This window comes from Camelus bactrianus, chromosome 11, assembly GCF_048773025.1.
Source record: "Camelus bactrianus isolate YW-2024 breed Bactrian camel chromosome 11, ASM4877302v1, whole genome shotgun sequence".
Taxonomy (NCBI): domain Eukaryota; kingdom Metazoa; phylum Chordata; class Mammalia; order Artiodactyla; family Camelidae; genus Camelus; species Camelus bactrianus.
Window position 1 is genome coordinate 80862542 of NC_133549.1, and position 22042 is coordinate 80884583.

General features: G+C 40.5%; 1 protein-coding gene across 5 annotated transcripts; it reads right to left on the bottom strand.

Annotated features, from left to right (window-relative positions):
* Positions 1–644: 644 nt before the first annotated feature.
* NCOA4 (nuclear receptor coactivator 4) lies at positions 645–22042 on the bottom strand. Of its 5 annotated transcripts, none has more exons than XM_045523035.2 (10): positions 21914–22042; positions 8619–8773; positions 7241–7381; positions 6963–7051; positions 6558–6666; positions 5922–6011; positions 5243–5389; positions 3149–4162; positions 2591–2731; positions 645–2228 (listed from the first exon to the last, which is right to left on the bottom strand). In XM_045523035.2, the coding sequence occupies exons 2-10, from the start codon at positions 8769–8771 to the stop codon at positions 2223–2225; spliced, it is 1890 nt and encodes a 629-aa protein (XP_045378991.1). In that variant the 5' UTR covers positions 8772–8773; positions 21914–22042; the 3' UTR covers positions 645–2222. The 5 variants fall into 5 exon arrangements, with proteins under 5 accessions (XP_045378991.1, XP_045378992.1, XP_045378993.1 ...); XM_045523036.2 differs by having other exon boundaries at positions 21917–21996; XM_045523037.2 differs by lacking the exon at positions 21914–22042 and adding an exon at positions 14526–14623.

Consider the following 22042-nt stretch of genomic DNA (forward strand, 5'->3'; position numbering starts at 1 on the left):
CACTGGCAGCATTAACTAGGTGAAAGCTTTTCTACAGTCTGTCCAACAATCATGATTAGTTCTGTACACATTAATTCATCTTACTGGGGATAATTAGAAGAAAAGATGACACAGACAAGCTAGTATGTTTTTAAGGAAGTCTTGGGAAAGCTAAAGAAAGTAAGGGCAAGTTATTTAATTTCTGAGTTTGTTTTCTCATCTATGAAATGAAGTTAACAGTAAGATTACACCACAGGTTACATATATACATAATGACTTCTGAACAACTGGTGGTGGTTAAGATTAGAGAAAGTGAAGTAGGGCCTTTCTGGATGCATCTAGTAAGAAGGAATTTGGCAGAAAAGCACTGAACCTTAGCTGAAGTCCTCTAGTTAGAGAAAAAAGCAGTTTAATCTATTTCACCTGCAACAGAGCAGATTAAAAATTAAAAGATGTGAAAAATTTGCAAGAAAAGACTGAAGATGGAAGTTAGTGATAATATACCTGTCTACTAATTTAAGATAAAGTATCAATGCACTTTATGTAAGTGAAATATAAAAATAACTTTTCTACGTTCAGGTGTTTCTGTGCTGTACTCCTAACCAAAGGATATCACATTTATATAATTTTGTGACAAGGTGTTTTACAAATATACACGACAACTGTTTGGCTGTTATGCTTTTAATGGAGGGAGGTACAAAACGCATCAATGCAAAAGAATGTTTTACATACTCATTAGCACAGTGCTTAATGTAAATTTAGGAATACACAATGTGTTAAACTTCAAAAACTACAAAGTTTCCTGCAACCTAAGATAAATGAAAAGGCTCCTTCTTAAGTTTTTACCCACCACCTTTACTTTTAAAGTTCTAAATGGTATCTGGGGGAACTAAAAAATAATAGGAGGCTGTTTTCAACTGTGGGTCAAGAGTTCTAATGAAGCTGTGTGGCAACGACACTGGCACTGGGAAGTTTCCCCAACAGGGCTTTCTAGATGACCACGTCACAAACTTTAGCAAAAGTATTTCCAGTAACATAGAGGCAAGTTGAATGGCTTAATAGCTTCAAAGCCTGGAAAGCAGCTAAGATGTCTCTGAGAATTTTGTAACATGGTATAAATTCCATTTCTCTCCTACAGTGAAACTTCAAAGCATGGACATAACTTTAAGGATACTAAGGAAGTATCGATAGTTCTCATAAAGCTTCAGTAAACACCCCAAGGCACAAGTGTTCAAAACAGCCTATTCACTAAAATGTCACTGCATTATACTTCTAGAGGTATAGGTAAGCTATGCTTGCAGTGAGAGAACATTTGATTCATCCCTAGTTAAAAGCACCAGGTGTGAAGTTCAGCTTCCATTTACACAGGATGCACCAGTAACACTTGAGGATAGTGAACGGTTCAAGTAATACACTGCCAGCATGTCTTGCCTTTTGCTTTTCGATTAGTCGGCACTGGGGTTCTTTTGCCTGTAGGGCATAGTAAATTGAAAGGCTAGGACCACCCTGAATCTAGTCTTCAAGCAGTATGGAGCCCTTCTAAGAGAGCTCCCTAGATACCTTAACATTTAGAGAAGGGTAGAGAATAAAGACAAAACTTGTAACTGAGTTTCTTTTGAAAGAAAAATAACATAGAATCTGGCATATAAACTAAAATGATTTATAACTGATGTCAAAAACTGCCAAGATTGTTAATACACATTTTGGTAAGGAAAACCACTATATTGGCAAGGTTAATTATTTGTGTAAAGTATATTGTGTATTATTAAACAGAAGACTTCACCATTAATGGAAGAAAACCCACAGCAAGAGAATCATCCAAAGAAGGGCAATCAAAAGATCAGGTAAGCTTACTAGCTTCAGAATAATGTATCAACACACCTTGATTATAGAATGATTTCATTTTTTAAAACTACAGTGTTTCAATGTACTTCTCGTAACCCAATCTAAGGAGCCATGGAGGCGTATGAAAAAGACCTATCCACTAAGATGCTGTGTTTCTAGTATAGGAGTGAATTAATACTTCTGTAAGAAGGAACTGAATCACCTCAGTATCAACAAACAGCCTTTTTCTTTTACACAGTAACTTATAATTTGATGACTTTTCTCTTCATTGGTTTGAAATTAGCCAGGAAAGGAACTGCATCAGACCCAGAAAAAATGATTTGGCAAGCTGCAGTCACTCGGCTCATGGATTTGTGATAATCTGCAGAAAAGTTGCTCGACTCTAGTCCTCCATTCCTTCACATCTGTAAAGAAAAGCCCACAGAAAAAGTCACTTCACTGCAAGATAAAAAAAAAAAAAGCAAGTTTCTCCCCACCTTAAAGCTCTCATTTCTCAATAAGCTACAAGAATCCACACAGGCTCCAGAAATTCTCCTGACAGCCACATCATCTTGAAAGGTCACTTTCAAGTATGTCCTAGTTATTTCATGAAGCAAGTTCAAGTGAAATACACGAAGTTTTTACGGTCACCCTCTCTCCCACTGTCACCTAATATACAAACCATTCAAAGGAATACAGTTCAATAGGCAAAGTATGACTTCATATATGAAGACAAAAGATTTCAGCAGCTAAAATTAAAATATTTACACTAGTGGCAGGTACCCACCTGTAGAGGAGTTCGATACAACCACTTTTCTTTATCCACTTTAAGCTGCATACAGGCAAAGAGATCACAAACTGCTGGGAAGCCGTAACGGTCTGGGGGGAAGTTCCGTTCCTCCTGTAGAGGTGAGTTAAGTAATACTTCCTGCAAGAAGAAAAAAAGTGGGTTGCTACATGACAACTGGGGGGGCAAGAGACCAACAATTCATCTTCCAAACAGTATAGTGTCTATAAAGAATAATGCAAATGTTGGGCATTCTAATAACAGAGCAAAGGGTAGACATGTTTTATCTACCCTTAATCTTTCCCATAAACAGCTACAAAACAGGCCAGGGTTTTTTTGTGCCTGCAGGATGGGGATTAGGGGCCTAGAAAATGCACAAAAATTTCAGTCTGAAAAATCTTAAATCTTCCATTTTGTTGGTAACATCAGACCAAAATTAATACTTAAGCCACATTTAACATATTTAAGGATCTGGCCCATATGCAAAGTTTGGGATTAAAGAAATAAAAATCTATTAAATATATTTCAGATGGTGCTGTTCTAATGTCTTGTGCCCACCTTGGCCTTCTTTCGAAGTAGCCACTTGTCCTCTCCTGAGGATATCTGGGTATGGTCTTCTGTCTTCAGCCCTGGCAAGACCCAGTCAGCTGTTTTAAAGGGACACCAGGAAGTGGGCAAGGGGCTCGTAAGCTTCTGTTTACCAGCTCTGTGCTCGGTTCTAGGAACTTCCTTGGGACATCCTTCTTTGCAGGAGGGGGTGATGAGCCACCCTGACAAGGGACTGTTCCTTATGACCTGGAAGGAGTCAGCAATTGAGGAAGCCATTGGCTTGGGTGCCTTAGCTTGTTCTGGTGCCTCTTTTCTGGATGGACAGAGCCACATATCCAGGGAATCTTCACGTTTCTCAGGCTCAGGTTTTGGTTCCACAGGCATGCCATTTTTATCCTTTCCTTCTTTCTTCAGAAGCCACTTACACAGAGCTTCCTTCTCACAGTTTTCATCACACACGCACTCTGCAAAGCTGGAACAGGGCTCATTGGCTTTGCAGACCTCCTCTACTTTATATGGGTCTTGATGGTTCTGGACGAGCCAATCCTCAGTAATCACACTGGGAGTGGACAAGGGTTTCTTGGCCTCCAAGTGGTCATTCAGGCACTTTAGATTGCCCAAGTTTTCAATCTCCACACCTTTGGGCTGGTTACCCTGACAATTGGTACAGGAATCAGGCTTGACAAGCCAATCACTCACGCTGTAAGACTCCTGGAACACCTGGAACAAGAGCTTAAACTTCTCTCTGGTTTCACAGCTGCCACTCCCAGGCTTCTCCAGCTTATGGGATTCCTGGGGAGTCACCAGCCAGTCAGAAAGCTCCATCTCATCTTGCTCCAAGAGCTCTAGATCTCCAAGCTTTTCAATTTCAGTGGAGTAAGAACTGGTCGTAGAATGGCTGTTACACTTTTGGTAGCTTGGTTTTTCAGAAACTACTTGTTGCTGACTCTTGTGGAGCCAGTTTTCCAAGCCCGTTAGATTGCCCCAGATGTTACTAAAGAAACTGCAGGCTCTGGCAGAAGTCTGTACAAGAAGTACACAGTATTAGTTAGTTCACCAGAACATCGTGACTGCCTTGGGAGTCAATGATAAGAGTTCTCTATTTGCCTATTTCCCGCACTGCCCAATGTTTCTACATTTCAATATACAAAGGCAAGAGACTAAGGATTTCTCTATTGAGATATTAAACTGTACTTGACTACATTAAAAACTTAACTTTCTGCAGTTTGAAAAAAAAATACTGAGGCAAACTAGGAAAAAAGCATTTGTGGCATATTTGATAGAAAAGAGATGAGCAGTTCCACATACTGTGACTTTATGAATAAAGAAGACAAAAATGAGCAAAGGGTATGATGAGACAAGTCATCAAAGAAGGCTAATAGTAAACATGAAAAATACCCAACCTCCTCAGTAATCTAAGAAACTCAAAAGTAAAATTGTTACGTGTCAAATTCAGAGGGAAAAAGAAACTTGTAAAAGACTACCACTACTGGAGAAGTTTCAGGAAGCAGGTAACTTCAGTACTCTGCTGGTGGGAATATAAATTGGTATCAACTTCCTGGAAAGCCAGACTGGCAATATGTATCAGGAGCCTTAAAGGGTCTGCAGAATTGTAATCTACAAATGCAACTTTGAGGAATTTACTCCTCGACAACTAATCAAGAATGTACATAAATAATTAGCTTCTGGATGTGTAGAGGAATTTTATTTATATTCAGAAAAACTGGATTCTATAGCCAATCAATGAAATATACTATGAAGGATTTTATAGAAAAAAATTAAATGACAGAACAATATATAAATGCTCTGTTAGTGAAAAAAAAATCTGCTAGCCAAAAACAAGATTTACAGAATGACTTTTTTTTTTAAGTATATGTATGCATAAAAAAAAGCGTTACAGTGGTGGTCTCTGCATATGGGATTATGGACTTGTATTTATATTTCTAAGCTTTTACAGTGAAGAGGTGTCACTATTATAATAAAAAGTTATTAACAATATATGGTTCCCAAACCAGAACGAAAAATGAAACAAAGACATACACTCTCAGCAGTAAGTAATCCATCTACCACATCTATCTCAGAAACAATAAGGCAGCAACACACCTGACTATTCTCCGAGGTCTGCTTTTGGGTGAGCCAGTCCTGGAGTTTGGTGCTGGGCGTGTAAGGAGTCTGGCGACCACTGGCAGGTTTGCTTCCAAGGAGCCATTCGCTGAGAGGGACAGCTGTGGTGCTGGATGCTGACTTCTGCTAATTACATAATACTTTGCTGCTTAACAAGGCAATGTCAAATGCAGTAGGAAGTTCGCCAGAAGAGCAGGAGACCTAAGCTCTTCTAAATATGGTTTGGTGCTGACCCCGCACAAGTCCCATGACTTCCCTGAGCCTCCATTTTCACAGCTACAAAACAAGGAGTAGAGCTGGTCTCCAGGCTTCTTCTCAGCTCAACATGTCTAGAATCCTATGTTCACATTGCCTTTAGAAGTAAGTCATCTCTATGAATGATAAAGAGAAGGATTCCTAAGAAAGCACCAACCCGATCAGAAAGCTAATGATAATTTCTTATGAACTAATTGATAGCAATTACTTTCCTACTCAACACCTCTAAAGCCTCTAAATTTCCGACATTCAGTCTCTAGGGAAACACTTAACTGCATAAACTTACTCATTACCACCCATGCCTTTTTACAAAAAAAAAAAAAAAGTGATTTATAATCAAAACTCAAAAGAACTATACAAGCCAAGTAGTAACTCAGTTACCAGAAACAAAATGATGCCTTACCTGCTCTGGCAATGGGATGTAGCCTCTTTTCTCCAGGAAGGGCCCAATATTTGATGAACCAGCATGAGTCATCAGGTGCTCAGGAATTTGCTGTAAAATAAAAGCAAATTAATCATGTTTATTAATGTTATGCTTTATACCAAAAAAGTGAAATTGTAATTTCTAAATTTCAAAAGCATTAAGCAAAGTGTTAACCATTTCACTAGAATATTCTTTACACTAAATTCAGTGACCCGAGAAGCAGTTATCAAATCTGAGAATTCTCTGCTACATAACTATTTTCATGTAAGAGATCTTCACCAGAATTGATAGTATTACTGCTTTTAATAAGACCCAAATGAGACCATGTGTGACTTTTACAGTAAAGATCATTCAAACCATAAATTTTATAAGAAATACATCAAAGGGATTTAAAGAGATACAAGACGAGTTCTAGAGACTATCTAAAATACCACATTCCAAGAACTACCAGCCTAATGCTCCACCAACTTAATCAGAACATGAAATTTCTGAAGTTTTCCAGGTTATCAAGAAAGCCACTATTCACAGTGAAACATGGTGATATTTTCAAGACCAATTGAGAGGCCACAGGCCTGAGAAGCTCACCATGAACCTCCTGAGATCAGTGCTACTCACCATGGTCTTGAGGGACCCAAATGTGGTGATGGCCTGGCGCAGAGCAGTTGTGTCAGCTTCAAAGAGGAGGACAGTTGAATCTTCAGGTTTGAGGGTCAAACTGCCCAGTCTGGAGGAAAAAAATAGACAAAACTTGACTCTTTTAAAGAAATATCTGTTTCAGATTCATCCAAAATAAAAACCAAATTGTGAGTTACTTGAAACAACTGTACTTTTACTATGAAACTCAACCAAAGGTAGACGTCTTAACCATGCACCACCAAGTAAAATATTAAATATATAAAACAGAATGATCTTATCACAGAGAAGTCAAGTTTAATCCAAGACATGCAGTGAGTTACAAAATGACTCTTTTTTAATACACCAAAGTCAAAAGAGCCAAAAACAAGCAAAAAAGGTCTCTACCTCTCCAAGCACACAGAGACTTGATTGGCTAGATCTTTGTTTTGGGTGCACTCCAGCTGGTGAATGAGACAATTGAACTGGCCCAGTAACTGTAAGAAAAATGAAAACATCTAGCCACAATGATACTAAAAGCACCAAATGTATCCAAGTCAATAAAGAGCAAATACTACTTTAGATTAAATTTTCATCTGATCTATATTAACGCTACATTACAGCAAAGACAGTTTCTGGAACCAGAAACCATACTCAAACCAACTACAGCCTTGCAGTCACCTTACCCAGTAGAGCTGCTGGGCCTGCTGCTGAAGTGTCTCCTCTTTAAGCTGACAGATGAGATCGACTTGTTCATACAGCCACACCTCGCGGCTTCGAAGGCATTCCAGGTGACGACTTATGCAGCTGTGAATCTGGGCTTTGACCTAGGAAACATACTTATGTTAGCTTCACTAGTGGTTTAAGCTCAAAGAACAGTGTTTTCCACAGAATGGTGAGGTTCTTAAAATCCTGGGGGTCGCAAATCCTTTTGATTATTCAATGGCATGTATGGAATGTCTCCCCAGAAAAAGGCATACATTCAAAATTTTGCCTTTAATTTCAGGGTTTAGTGTCCCAAAACCCAACTCTCGAACCACCAAAGCTCCATGAACTCAGTTCAAGAACTCCAGCCATAAAGGCATATCTAACTCTAAAATCCTCCTTCAACACCCCTCCTAAGAGGATCAGGTTTATTTTGGGTGTCCTAAAGTTATCAAGAGAAAATACAAGGATATGTCACGTTATACAGATACCCCTCAGTTTTTCATATAATTTGAAAACCTATAGTTTTATAAATTCATCAGTGGAATAAGACAAGAATATTTATTTAGCAGCTAGCTCTTATCTCTTTTGTCACCTTCCAAATCAGCAATACATTGACAGGAGGCCAATTAAGTAAAGAGATGCACCACTACATGTCAACAGCCAGAAGACAGTTTACATAAAATTATAAACTAAATGTTTCTGGAAACATACATAGTGATTAAAAAGAAGGATAAATATAAAAATCCTAAGGAAGAAAATCATTATAGCTGTAAATCATCCATGAGAACCCACATAAGAAACTATACTCTAAAACACCTTTTTCGGTATAGTAAAGTATTTCAAAGTCATGTAACGCTTGGTCTACCCACTCACCAACAGGATGCTATGAGGCCAATGGAAGGAACAGAATTCATTCTGGCTTGCTCTAACAATTAAGTCATTTACAGAACCATGCCACCACCAAAATCACGCCAATACCCAGTTAAAAGATGGTAGGGGTCATGTTGAAGTGCCATCCTTTATGCATCAAGGACACAACTAAGCCGTTCAATGAGGTAATAAGCTCATTCATTTTGTTACTTTTTAATTGATAGCGATGCTTGGCACAGGGGCTACACAGAGAAGCCATCAAAAATGCATGCTGAACTGAATTCTCTAAGGTGGTACAAAAGTTTCCAGACTCTTCTAACATCTGCTTTATTTTCCCTTTGGAATCAAAGGCACCCACATTTCAGGCAGACCATGCAAGGCATGGGGTGAAACTTTTTGGTTGGGAGAAGCCAATCCCCTGGCCATGCTTTAAACCAGCCCTGTGCTAAGCATTCAAACAAGGGAAGAGACAAGCACACGTCACACCTCTCGCAAGTTATCTTTAATTTGCTGTTCAGCCCGGAGAACTCCACCAATAGCAAGCTCCAAGTCCCTCCGTGCATCACAACACCTCAAAAGGGGTTCTCTATTACTGGAACAGCCACTCTCGTCCTGTGAGGTACTCATTCTGCTCACCATTCCTTTAAAAGAAAAAAAAAAAAAAGGAACAATCCAAATTGCACCATAATTACAACCAAAAGCCACCTTACAATCATCCCCCAAATGATCATTCCAACCAGCTCCGTTACTAACTACTTAATTACTTCCAACAGAGCAAAACATACTCTTAATAAATACTGCCTCCTCTTCCTCCCCTCAACCTGCACCACCACTACTGTGTTCCTACCCCCCAGATTCTATGCATCTACTGTACACTTTACATATGAACAGATTTTCTGAAAAAAATACACTGATTTTCCCAAATTAAGAGGGCATACAACCTCCCAAAAGTTTAAAGAACACTAGAGTGTAAGTTTCCATTTACATAAAGTCACAGGGGGCATGTGTTCTTAAAGATTTAGAGGTAAAGACTAAAAGGCCTAGAAGGACCCATGATTATTTTAAAAAGAAGCTGCAAAAAAAAAAAATAAATAAATAACCTGATACACAGAGTTTACAACACTGTTTGGATCTGACATATACCTAAAATTATTGGGAGGTTTAAATTTTTAACTTATCTTTTTTTTTTTTTTTTTTGGAAGAACTTAGGGATGGCTTCATAGCTAAAGAATGTAACTCTAAAAAACAATTCCATAGGATTCTGACATAAGGGAGGTACTTAGAGAAATCTGTGTGAGAAACTAGAGAATTTTCCAACAGGTTTAGCTATATGGGAGAGAAGAAAGAGAAGGGGAAAGAATACCACAGAACCCAAGATATAATGACATGAGACTGGGACAGAAGACTGTCAGAAAAGCAACAAAGCAAAGCTTGACAAACACTGCTGGGACAACAGTCGGGGGGAGTCCATCCGGATAGATCCAGAATCAGAGGTGGTTTCTAAATACATAAGAAAGCAGTGGCCACTGTTGCCCAGCATGGGTTCACTAAGCCCTGTGACACCAAAATTATTTCCTGGTTTTACTAAACCAGCCAGTCAATGTAATCCTATACACACGATATATCTGGACGACAGTAAGACTTGTGACAAGGCTGGATACTATCTTTGTGCACAAAGTGAACATGGGTGAAACAGAAGGACAACTAAATTGAATCATAAGATTATATTTTACAAAGTACTCAAAGGATAATGGAGTGAAGCCAGGCTGTCAAGTTTTTAGAGATATGCCCATTTCCCCAGTTACTCAACTGTTTGCTCTAACTGATTGGATGAAAACACAGAAGGCAGATATTAGAGTTAAAGATAACATGAGGCTATAACAAAAATAGATTTCAAAACAATCTACATTGCTGTTGAATCTTACAAAATAAAACGTAGATTTTTTTAAGTTGAACAGGGGAGGACAAAATGGAAGAGAATAAATGTTTTTAAAAGGATGGAGACTTTTAATTGAAAGCAAGCTCTATGAGTCAGCAGTGTGCTGGATCTCAGGGGGAAATGACTTAAACGCTATTTGACTACCTTTACCAAAAGTATAATGTTTGCCACAGGATTAACCCATTCCATGTTTATTAGGCTAATTTTGAAATTCCTTTCTGAATAACAAACTTTAGAAAGAGGCATTTAGAAAGAAAAGAAAGAGGCCTCGAAACCATGAAAAACTGCTCTAGGAAGGGAGGCTGTTTAGTCTAGATAGGAGAAGTCTCTGAGAGGACAAGATTACCATTCTGGAATATTTACAGACCCTGTAAAACAGAATTAGACTTGTTCAGAATAACCCAAAGCGGGTAGAGGAGGATTAATAGGAGACATCGGAGGCAACATCTGAAAAACCCTCCTAACAGTCCTGAAGGCAATGACCTTCTCAGAGAAGCAAGCCAGCTTTCAGCTGACAGCAGTCTACCCAGCATAGAGCCATCCCGGTGGCTAAGTGCTCGTCTGAGACACAGGGAACGCTGCCCTACACTGCATCTGCAAGCCCTTTTAGGGCCAGGTGGCTGGCTACCCAGAAGCTCAGAAGGGCCAAATGCAGTGTGATTCCCAACCCTCAGAAATAGAAAATGGGGGGAAGAAGCCCAATAGGCTTCCTTTTGACCATCTCAGCAAAAGAGTCACATTCAGGAACGAGAGTTCCTAAAAAAAAAAAAACTGAAAGATCATGAAACTTTCTAACTTCCCCTTGTTACTTTGTTACCACAGTCTGTTTCCCCATAATGATCTCTAAAAAGGAGGGGCTTCATTAACTGGATTTGACAGGAATCCCCTTGGGAGATTTTTTCCAACTCTTGAAACACCAGCTGTAGCTACTTTGATACTTTTTTTTTTTTTACACTGTAAGTGGCCCTGTTTTAAGCACATCTGTTAGTGTATACTTGGTGCACACTGTAGGAACTATGAAAAATACCTGCATAATGTGAGCAAAATGCTGGCTCATATTCAGAGAGTGGAGGGTCACCTCATTACCACAAGTAGCTTCACTCTGCACTTAAGTTAGTTATATGCAAAGCACGTTTAGCTGTCTTTCAAATGTACTAGCAACTTTCACCTGCGCCAAATTTCTCATTCTTAGGTCCTCAGCATTTATATGGAATGCCACAATGCCTGCCAAAGTGTAAAATCTAATCAATAAAGTTAAATTGAAACATTGCTTCACAATGTCAAAAAACCCAGAGCTCTAGATCATGTGGGAGACAAACTTAAATGCATACAGTGCTGACTTACGAAGTAAGTCTTCTCAAGTCAATCACAAGGACTATTCAACTGCCTGTAAGAACAGAATACAGCAAAAGTACACAAATTGGATTTTGCCTTTATCAGCTATGGACAGAAGGTAGGATGAGAATTAAAAGTTACAAAACTGATTTTTTCCCACATATTTATCCCAGGTTTTCAAATTTAAATGACTGTTATCCTTTCAGTAATCTTGTTAGAATAAGGGTCTCTGGAGCCCATTCTTCACTAAAAAACCTGTTTCATTTCTTTATGGCCAGTCTCAGGATGCTTATCGCTGCCCTTGGCTCGGCCCCTTCTCGCCCCTGGGGAGCAGTCAAGGGGCAGTCAGCTTCCACAGCCTAGATCCCAAGAAAGGAGATGTACAAAGGCTTGCCTTCTTGTACTGCAGTGAGGAGGAAGCCCTCAGAGCTGTAATCAAGAACTCCATCACATGGGTGAATTCAAATCACCGTAAGGTGAAGCCTGGCTAGCTTTATGAAATGTCACCTCCAAAGAGACTAGTATGAGTTACCCAGCTCATATGGTCAATTTCAACAATTCACCATTTGTTTCAGGTCCAAGAGCCAGTGTAGGGTGATAGTTAAGAGGCAGAGTAATGACAAACCACAACTCCAGCTCCATCTGCAACCTTGAGACCCATGAGCTAGCTACTTAACTTCTCAAGGCCTCAATTTCTTCTGGAAAAATGGAGACAATGACAATGGCTACAGAGCGATGCAATGAAGTTAAAGTGAAACAAATCTGCCTGTAAGCACTTAACCCAGCCCCCGCACACTGCACTTTCTAACACTTTGGTTGTTACTGTTACTAGGTTTAGCTGAGTTATGGGGACCTTAGGAACCTCTACCTTTGGACTACAGAAAGCAACACTGAAGCTAGAAAAGCTTTGAAGTGAGGAGGCCCTGACTTAGAATCATTTAGCCATTAATCAATGCTATGACATTGGACCATTTGCCCTTTGGAATCTAATGTCCTAATTCATAAGTGAAGATAACAATACCTACCTCATAGACTTAGGGGTAAGATGTGGTGTTTGTTTAATAAATATTAGCTCCCATCTACTCTTTCACTATACAACACAGCAAAAAGGCAAGTTGTCTTTACGGCAAAAACTCAATAGTTTAAATCCTCTAATATATCCCAAGTATGAATACTTTTGCCTGTTTTCTTACCTGTAAGAAGATTGGACCAAATCAGATCTAATTCTAAAACTCAAATCAATGAAAGACTACTAAAAATGTATTTTTCTCTTCACCTTTATAGTCTAAACTACTGCCCTATCACCTTCAAAAGAGGAGTGCCTTAAATGTGTAATTTTTGAGACAAAGTTAAAAGTTTAAGTGCTTTCTAAAATTAAGGACTCTTGGATTCTTGGATTCCTGTTCTAGGTTTAGGGGGAAGGAAGAAATGGAGGAGAAAACAAAATGTCCCTCAAACAAATAAATAAAGCTCCAGGTTTTCCTCAAAGAAGAGTTCCACAAACTATCTATGCCATACTTGCACAATGCCTTGCACAAATCTAGTTATGAAATCCTAAGATCATGAAACCAGAATTGAGCAACTAAACCACAAACGAAGCTAAGTCTTTATCATACGGTTTAACCATAAAATTCCCAAAGAGCTATAACCTTCTTGTGACCAAAATAAACCACAATTTAAAGCTGAAAAACACTTAGCCATCTCTTTAGTAGATGACTCTTACTTTATAGATGAAGCCACAAAGGTCCAGATAATTTAAATGACCCATCTAAAGGGCCAAAGCCGTAACACATAGACTTGGGTTTATAACTAAGGTTTAGTCCTGGATTCTCTCCCCCTGACCAATTTGTTCTTCCTTTAGTGTATTATCACCCATAAACTATTTTTATTTGCCAACACTGGAGATTAAAGTGAACATTCCAATGGATTACTATCGGAACACCCTCCATTAAGAATCTCAGTCCATTCTCATAGTCTTCAATAAAATATAACAATTTTTCAGAACCTTCTTCCTTGGTTAATACTAACAAAAATAGTACCCTTGCAGGTCATGATAAGCTGAGGATAATCAAAACATTTCCAAGTACGAAGGTCAGGAGCAAGAGCCCTGAGTTCTGATCTCACATCTTACAACCACTCCGTGTGCCATTCCTCTGGTCTGTCTGAATGAAGACTTAGACCATGTGTGGTTTCCAACTGCACCTTCCAGGTCTCACTGTTTGTCCCCATTCCCACCTGGCCCTCCTCTCCAAAAAAGATGTTCACTTTTTACTATTTTCTGAGCATCTGAATCATTGCTAGAAGACCAAGCCCTTAAAAAAAATCCACAGAATACGTATTATGCTCTACGGATTACTAAATTCGAAATACTAATTGTCAATTTGGTTATCTTGGATGAGACAATATATATTAAAACAATTGTACAAAGTTTCAGGAAAAAAATTATAAACTGTAAAACAGTAATAGTCCGCATTCAACTTTACCTTGAGACATTTCTTTACTGGACACGTTCTTTCTTCTTATTGTCAGTTTTAAAAAATAAGTTTTTTTAATAATCATAATTCATTAACTCAAAAGTTATATACACATATTTTATCCTAGCCCTTTAATTCTTTAACAAACAGCTTCTAAAATTCAGGATCTGATTCTCCATAATTTTTTAAAAACCACGTTAAATAAAGGTTAATGCCTGAACAGACATAAACAAAATAAGGTAATAATAACTTCACGACTGCCTATTTTAAGATCGTTTAACTCTTCAGACCTTACTGCGCTCAGATTTGCCTACCTTAATACATGTAACTATGAGCACTCAATCCCAGCATAACTTTGCGAAGCAATAAATGAAAACTGACCACAAAACTGGTCATTACCACCTAATGCCAAGTAAGGCGTTTCTACTTCAAAACCAACAGTGACTCATAACACTTTCCAGGTTCCCCAACACTTTCGAAGAGCACAGTCGCCCGAAGCAGCCTGGCGCGTCCCCCTAGGAAGCCGCAGCCGAGCGTTCACTCTCGGTTTCAGAGCTGGCACCGCAACCGCCCAGCACGCATGCGCACAGCCCCAGCGTCAGGGCCCACTCCCAGCCCGGCAAGGGCCTGGGCTGCCGGACGTACCTCGCAGACCAGGTCCCCGCCGCGCGAGCTGCCGGGCAAGCAGGAGGCCACTTTATCCAGCACCGGGGTGAGGAAGGACCCCAAGCCGGTAGGCCGCGCCTCGCCCCGCCCGCGCGTCTGGCCAGGGGCGGGCGGGAGCGCGCACGTCGGCGCCGGGGTGGGACGGGAGGCTCCGCCCACTCGGGCGGCCCACTTGGCCCTCCCCCAGCCCCAGGACCCCAGCCTCCCGTAAGGCTCCGGCTTGGCTCCATCTTGGCTCCACCTTGGCTCCTGCGCCTGTCGGGCTCCCGACCGCTGCGGGCGAAGCCAGCTTGCAGAGCCCCGACAGTCCCCTCCAGCAGCCTCTCCTCAGCCCACCTGCTCCAGCGCTTACCCTGTGTACACCCTGATCCGCGCCCCAAATCGTCAAGACCTCAAGGATTTAAGGATTTTGCTGCTAATCACTACAGAGAAATAACAAACGTGGATCAGTCAGGTTTCCGGAGTTATTATTGGAATGTTCCCGACCAGTAGCTCATGACTCCCTCCGAGATTACTAGTCAGCCTAGCGGGGGTTCAGCCCTCGGCTTTTGTTTCAGGCTCCGACATCTCCTTACATATGTGACACACCTCTACCTGTACCCCCGTGTCTCTGTCTCCCTCTCAAACACACTCCCACACGGCCTCAGTCCAGTGCTGCTTTTAACACTCGCGGATGCCTCTCATTCAACAAGTTGCGCACCAACCAGACGCCGAGCTCTATTGTGGATGCTGGGCATACAGTCGTGAAAGACCTACCTGGAGAGGCAGTAATACATAATAGTTAAGAGGATGGACTCTGGATCTAGACCGCTTTGGTACAAAACCTGGCTCTGCCATATAGATGCTGTGTAACCTTTGGCAAGTCACTTAACCAATCTGTGCCTCAGTTTCCCCATCTGTAAAATGAGGACAATAATGAGAATCATATGAATTAATATATTAAAAATGTTTAGGGCTCGTCCTGGCACTCAGTAAGTACTTCCTGTCTGCTGATTATCATGCTCATGGTACTACTAGTTGGATGCCTTTTTCTCCAAAAATAATCCTGATAGCCGCTTATCCAATCAGGCCAGAAGGCAGAATCTAGACAGCAGTGTCATTCCTTTTAAATCGATTGTTTTAATGTAAAATACTTGCTCTTGTCTATGCATATGAAGCTATTTTCATAAACAATAAGAGTAAAGCAAAACCACATGAAAAAAAGCAAAGGCCACTAGACACTAAAGACCACACCTTCAATTAAGCATCCCTCAGATTTCAGGTGAATAGTTTATGGAAGCACTGGCTTTATCTGTGATGTGCACAGTTTCTGGACTCCCATTTCAGACATTCACTACCAAAAATAATGAGAGAACAATTTCTCTCCTAATTCAGAGTATCTTCATTGGATAGCATTTTGTGAAGATACGAAAAAAGCTAGACATACTTCTGAATGATGAAAGTTAAAATTTGATAGCCCTTTGTACTTTAAGTCAGTGGCAAGGAAGAAGGAATTCTCAGTCCATAAAAATACGGCTAATGTCAAGAACTTTCATCTCTCCTTTTTTTTTTTTTATTTCATCTCTCTTTTATATGCCCCTACAAAATAGTCACAATGTAAATGCAGCAGGAACTTTGTCGACCATCACCTATATGACCAGTGGTCTCTATGTTCTCTTTAAAGGATTCTGACCAATGCCTCAGCACACTAAATGCTCCAGCTCTCCTTCACTTGAACTGACTTATGATTACTGAGAGTCAGTGTTATTCTGTCAGTTTATAACAGCTTTAGTTGTTACTATAATGATGCGATGTATTAAATAGTATATAAACATAAAAAGACTGGGGAGGAAAAAAATCATAAAAATCTAGAAGAGGGGGAGTATCTAGCTCAGTGGTAGAGTGCATGCCTAGCGTGCACAAGGTCCTGGGTTCAATCCCCAGTACCTCCACTAAATAAATAAATTTAATTACCTCCCTCCCCCAACGAAAAAAAAACAACAAATAGAAAAAAAATCTAGAAGAATTCTGCATTCAGACTTTGAGGCACCTCTTTACTCCCTTAAGCTTTGTTATTTGCCTTTGCATCTTTATGAAATGTTCAGATTCTAAAGGGGCAAAAGTCATAAGGCATTTTACCTCTCTTCTGCTTCAAGATTTCTATGCTGTCTCAAAACTAGAGAACCATCCACTTCCTAGTAGATTAGTAATCATCTCATCTAAAAAGAGCATAAACTCTCACTCTCCAATGGCTCCCCACCTACCTTTAGGATAGTCCAAATTTCTTATAAAGGCTTTATAAAGTTCTCTGTTTTCTGGCTTCACCCTGACCCTCCTTCTATCTCCCCCATACCATGAGCTTCTGGACAGCTGTCACATAGTCCAGGTTGGTGTGCCTTGTCCAGCCTGGCTCTCCCAGTTCCCTGCGCCAGCAATGCTGGTTCCTTCCTTTCTCCTTACCTGTCAGCTTTTCTGACTATGCCTAAGTCACCACCATTATTAAGCCTTTCCTGACCAACCATCCCACTTCTTAGTAGTTTTGGCCAAGAGTTAGGTGCCACCTCCTCTGGGTCCACTGTAATCTGTTAAGTTTCCAGCATGACAACGATGACACACGTTATCCTTAGTGTTACATGTCTGCCTCCTTAGCCCAAGAGCTCCTCGAGAGAAGGGACTATGTATTATGTGGCTTAGTGCTGAACGGACAGCCTGGTATCAGTATCTTGGCTTTACCCCCTTTACATTCTATTTGTTCTATGGAACTGGCATAAAGAAAACAGTGTCCCTAGAGTTGTGCAATGTTGTAGCTTTCAACTCAACAGGGGCTAAATACCTGTTTAATAAATGGATGGGTGAAAAAATGATAAACGAACACTCAAGTTCAGACCAGCCACAATGCGTATGGTATAGTTCTGCTTCAAACATCGGTAATCAACTTGATGTCCTACCAAGGCCTGCATTAATTCAGGAAGGTTTTTCAGTGCTGAAAATGTTTCTAGCATAACCATTACTTTTAGTTTTCTTTCAAACAAGGCAAAACTAGCAAAGGATTTGCTACTGAAACCATGATTCCAAGAATGGCACTGAGACAGGCACAAGGTCCAGATGCCAGACCCAACAAAGTTCAGCCACACAGATTCACAAGCACCAGCTGATCTGTGAGTTAAAGGGGAAACATTAACTGTATTTATCACCAACTGTGGGCAGGGGGAGGGTAGGTTCCCCAAATTTTGCAGTACCACAGAAATTTCAGCTGACATAACAGAAGTTTGGTAGGCTTTCAGACTAGAGCTGCACCCTATCTTCAAATTGAAACTTCTTGCCATAATACAGCCAAGGTTAGGAAAATATGTTATTTATCATCACAATAATAATATTATTTTATCCCTGATTTTATGTGGTAAACATCTTGTGGTTTTCCCCACATAAGTAAACAAGTAATAAAATATTTCCCCTTCTTTAAAGCCTGGGGGAATAGCAATAACACTAAATTAAAACTCAAAATATACCTGAGATCACATTCTTATGAAGTCTGTAATTGTCCAAGTATTAAAAGACTTAACTTCTTGTCTATGACCAACTGACAAGCAAAACCTTTTAACCTATTTTGCCAGTTATTCATTCCTTCACTGAACCAAATCATCACATGTGTAGAGCGCTCAAGGCAATGCTAAATAAGAGGAATATTTAGCCCCAAACATACTCCAAGTCTCAAAGAAGAACATCTTGATTCCACTGCATGACTGAGCCAAGCAAAACCAGAGATGATGTCTTGGAATAAGAATGGCTAAGAGAGTTAAAATGAAAAATTCATAAGTCAGAAGTATTAAAAAAAAAAAAAAAGCACCCTCAAAATAACTTTTTGTTCACTTGCCAGTGAATCTATCTAATTCAAAGAGTAAGGATGACATGCCAGGATCTGAGGTATTGTAGGCTAGGCAGGAAGTTTATAAATTATGACTGTAGTGTTATGGTTTAACGAGCAAAGAAGACAAGCTGAGAAGAACTCTACGGCAGCTCCTCTAACTGACAAACATAGAAACACTACTAGAGCAATTCGCCAGAGCAAAAGTGGCCAGCTGGGGCCCCTATCAGCCTAGGCCACCTGCATTGTCCATGTCTTCTATGTGGCAACAATGTATTTAGACACATCTACATTAAAAACAAAGCCAAAGGGATAAATTTGGGAGTTTGAGATTTGCAAATGTTAACCACTATATGTAGATAAAAAATAAATTTCTTCTGCAGAATACAGGGAACTATATTCAATATCTTGTAATAATCTTAAGTGGAAAAGAATATGAAAATGAATATATGTATATATATATGCGTGACTGGGACATTATTCTGTATATGAGAAACTGACACACTGTAACGGACTACACTTCAATTGAAAGCAAGCAAGCAAGCAAGCAAGCCAGCCAGCCAGCCAGCCAGCCAGCCAAAAAAGTAGCAGGAAGAGTAATAAAATGGCCATGGAAATCTACAGTTCCTTCATGAAACTGAACTTAACCCATTCATTATATACATATTGGTTGGTCCCTTATTGTAGACCCTTTAGACTTGCAACCTAACTGGTATCTATACGGAGGCACTGAATTCACTGATTTCAGTAACACTCTGAAGGTGCTCTCTGATCTAGCAGCACATTCCACTGCGTATCCTGCATAGTGACAAGTCTTCATTCTCTGAGGCTGGGTATACTTTTTTGGAAAGAGGTCAAAGATCAACATATGCAAAGCACTTACAATAGAAGAGCTATGTAGGTATTAGCTATTTTTATACTTTTGATAAGAGAATGGGGTATGATAATAAAGAAGGACTTCTTTTATGTAGTTCATCAGTGAAATAAGTCACTCTCATCTCTCTCCAGGACTCCTGCAGAAACCTCATTACTGCTGCCCACTCCTCCCCTCCTCTTTGCTCACTCAGTCCAGCCACAATGGCCTCTTTGCTGCTCCTCCCACATACTAAGGATGCCTCAGGGCCCTTGCATTTCCCTCCAGATATCCTGCCCACTCCTTCTCTTCCTTAGTGTCATCTTTCTCACTAGTCTACATAAAATAAGTCTTCCTTCCACATGCTCCCCCTTCATATATTTTATTTTAAAATTATCTCCATTGTATTATTACAATCTGACATGTAGAAACAATTTATTTTCTGACCCCACTTCAGAAAACACACTAGAGGGTATATAGGCAGAGACTTTCTCCTTTTGTTCATTGTAATACAGGCAGGGACTCTGCCTTTTTTATTCATTGTAATATAGTAGGTGTTCAAGAAATATTTGTCGGAAGAATGAATTCAGTAAGTATTTAATGTATCTATGTACCTATGTGCCAAGCCTTTTTTTTTTAAACACATTATCTCATTTGGTCCTCACAAAACTTTAAGGCAGATACACATTATCATCACAATTTTAAACACAGAGACACTAAGGCTTGACAAGGTTAGATATATTACCTACAGTCACAGGCTTCCAAGTAAAAGAACCAAGATTTAATCCCAGATCTGAGTCTAAAGCTCCAACCACATGTATGGATGTATGTATGTATAATGCATCTTGAAGGGATCCTTTAGGTATTAAGAGTTTATATATTCATTCAACAAATATTTATTGAGTGCCTAAGCTGACACTTACTGTGAAAGACCCTAAGGGCACAATGGTAAAGTGGCAATTTTGAGGAAATTCTGTGTCACTGAGTCACCAAAAACTAAGAAAATTATAAGATTTTGAAATAAGAGACTGAGATTTAGAAGCCCATCAGCAGCAAAAACGACTGGCTCTGAATGCTTTCTAGTGTGCTAACACTTACTTAATGAGAGAAATTATCATAAAACAGGAGCCAAGAAGCCAGCGGGGCAGGGATATGTGTCAGAATAGCCTGTGCAGTTTTATGAAGTCCCTACACAGGCTTCTAAGACTGGGGCACAGCTAAACTGACTTAATCTTAATAAAATGGGGGTGGGGAGTCCCATGTAATTCTAAAATAAGATATCTCCTCCCTCTCTGAGAATCACATTTTCCTTTCCTTACATAGTTCACCATGCCTTTCCACTTCTGAAATACCTCTTTGCCCAAAAGTAGTAATGTCATTGTAGAAGTTTATTTAGACACAAAATACAGTACAATAAAACTTTAGACCACTAGGATTTTTTCCCTAGGGACCCAAGGACAAAAGATCCACAGAAAAGGGGGAAGAAGTGAAATGCAAGAAATGTCACCATACTAGACTTTACATGCTATACCTTACTTAACAAATCCACAAGCTAGCAAACCTTCAAAGAGCAAACCAAGTAACTTGCACCACTGTAGCATCTGGGTAAGTCTTCCTCAAAGGTTCTGAGGTTCTTTAAAGTTCAGAAATGTCACACCAGCACTCACGTGCAGAAATGAACCAACTATGACTACCTGCCCTTTCCTAACCCAGGAAGTAACTCAAAGTCCCTACAACCATATTTCCATATTACCAAGTGGCTGATGGAAACAGTTATGCTATGGTGAACCTTACCCTGGTTAGAAAACACCACCAAACGGTATGGTGAAAAAGCTCTGCCTTTATGGTGAAAAGACTCTACAGACTAGCTCTCTGCCTTCACCATTCTTGATCGCATCATCCCTATTATATCACGTGGCACCTAAGACAATATAAGTATTGTTCCTGCCACAAGAATTTAGTTCATGAAAATAAGGGCTGTGTCCTTTTTTTTCTCATTGCTATACCCTCCACACCCTGAACATTTAGGCGCTGAAAAAACAATTGTTGGTGCAATGAATCTATGAAATTGCAAGCCTCGCTCTTCTCATCTGTAAAAAAAGAAATAATCAAGCTATCTTTCGAAATTGTTCGGAGAATTACTTGTACGATAAGGTAAGTAACGCTGTGTTGGCAGGTACAGCCCCCCCTCCATAATTATCTTCTTCGCGTTTCCATCCAACAGGGCTAGGAATGCATATACTCTGGTCTCAGTCGGGAAAACGGGCCCCTCCTCGCTCCAAGAGACCCAGGCGAGAGCAAACAAAAACTTGGAGCTGTCACACCCGAGGCCGGAGCGGTAAGAGGGGAGGGCAGGCAGGCGGAGGTGGTCCCCAGGCTAGCGTGTCTCAAGTATTAGAGGGGAGGACAAGCTGGGGCGGGGCAGGGAGAAAGAGGTGGCCCTCGGGCCGAGAGAGCCGAGGGCAGGGGAGAGGCGGACCGGCCCGGGCCGGCGGGCAGGCAGGAGGAGATGGCCCCCGGGGGCTGGCGGATCGAGGGAGAGGCCGGCCTCCAAACGCAGGCCCAGACAGGGCTCGGCCGGCAGGGAAAGCGGTCATGGCGCCCCAGACCAACCCGCGGCGTGAGAGCAGGAGAAGGGACACCCGCCCGGCTGACCACTCCGGTTCTTACCACCTCCGAGTGCCGCTTCCGGGGATCCGAGAAGACCTCCGTGGACAGAGACACAGCCCGAAATAAGCCAAGGGCCGAAAAGGCAGAATTCTCGCGAGAACGCAACCTTCTTCCCACGCCTTACACAAC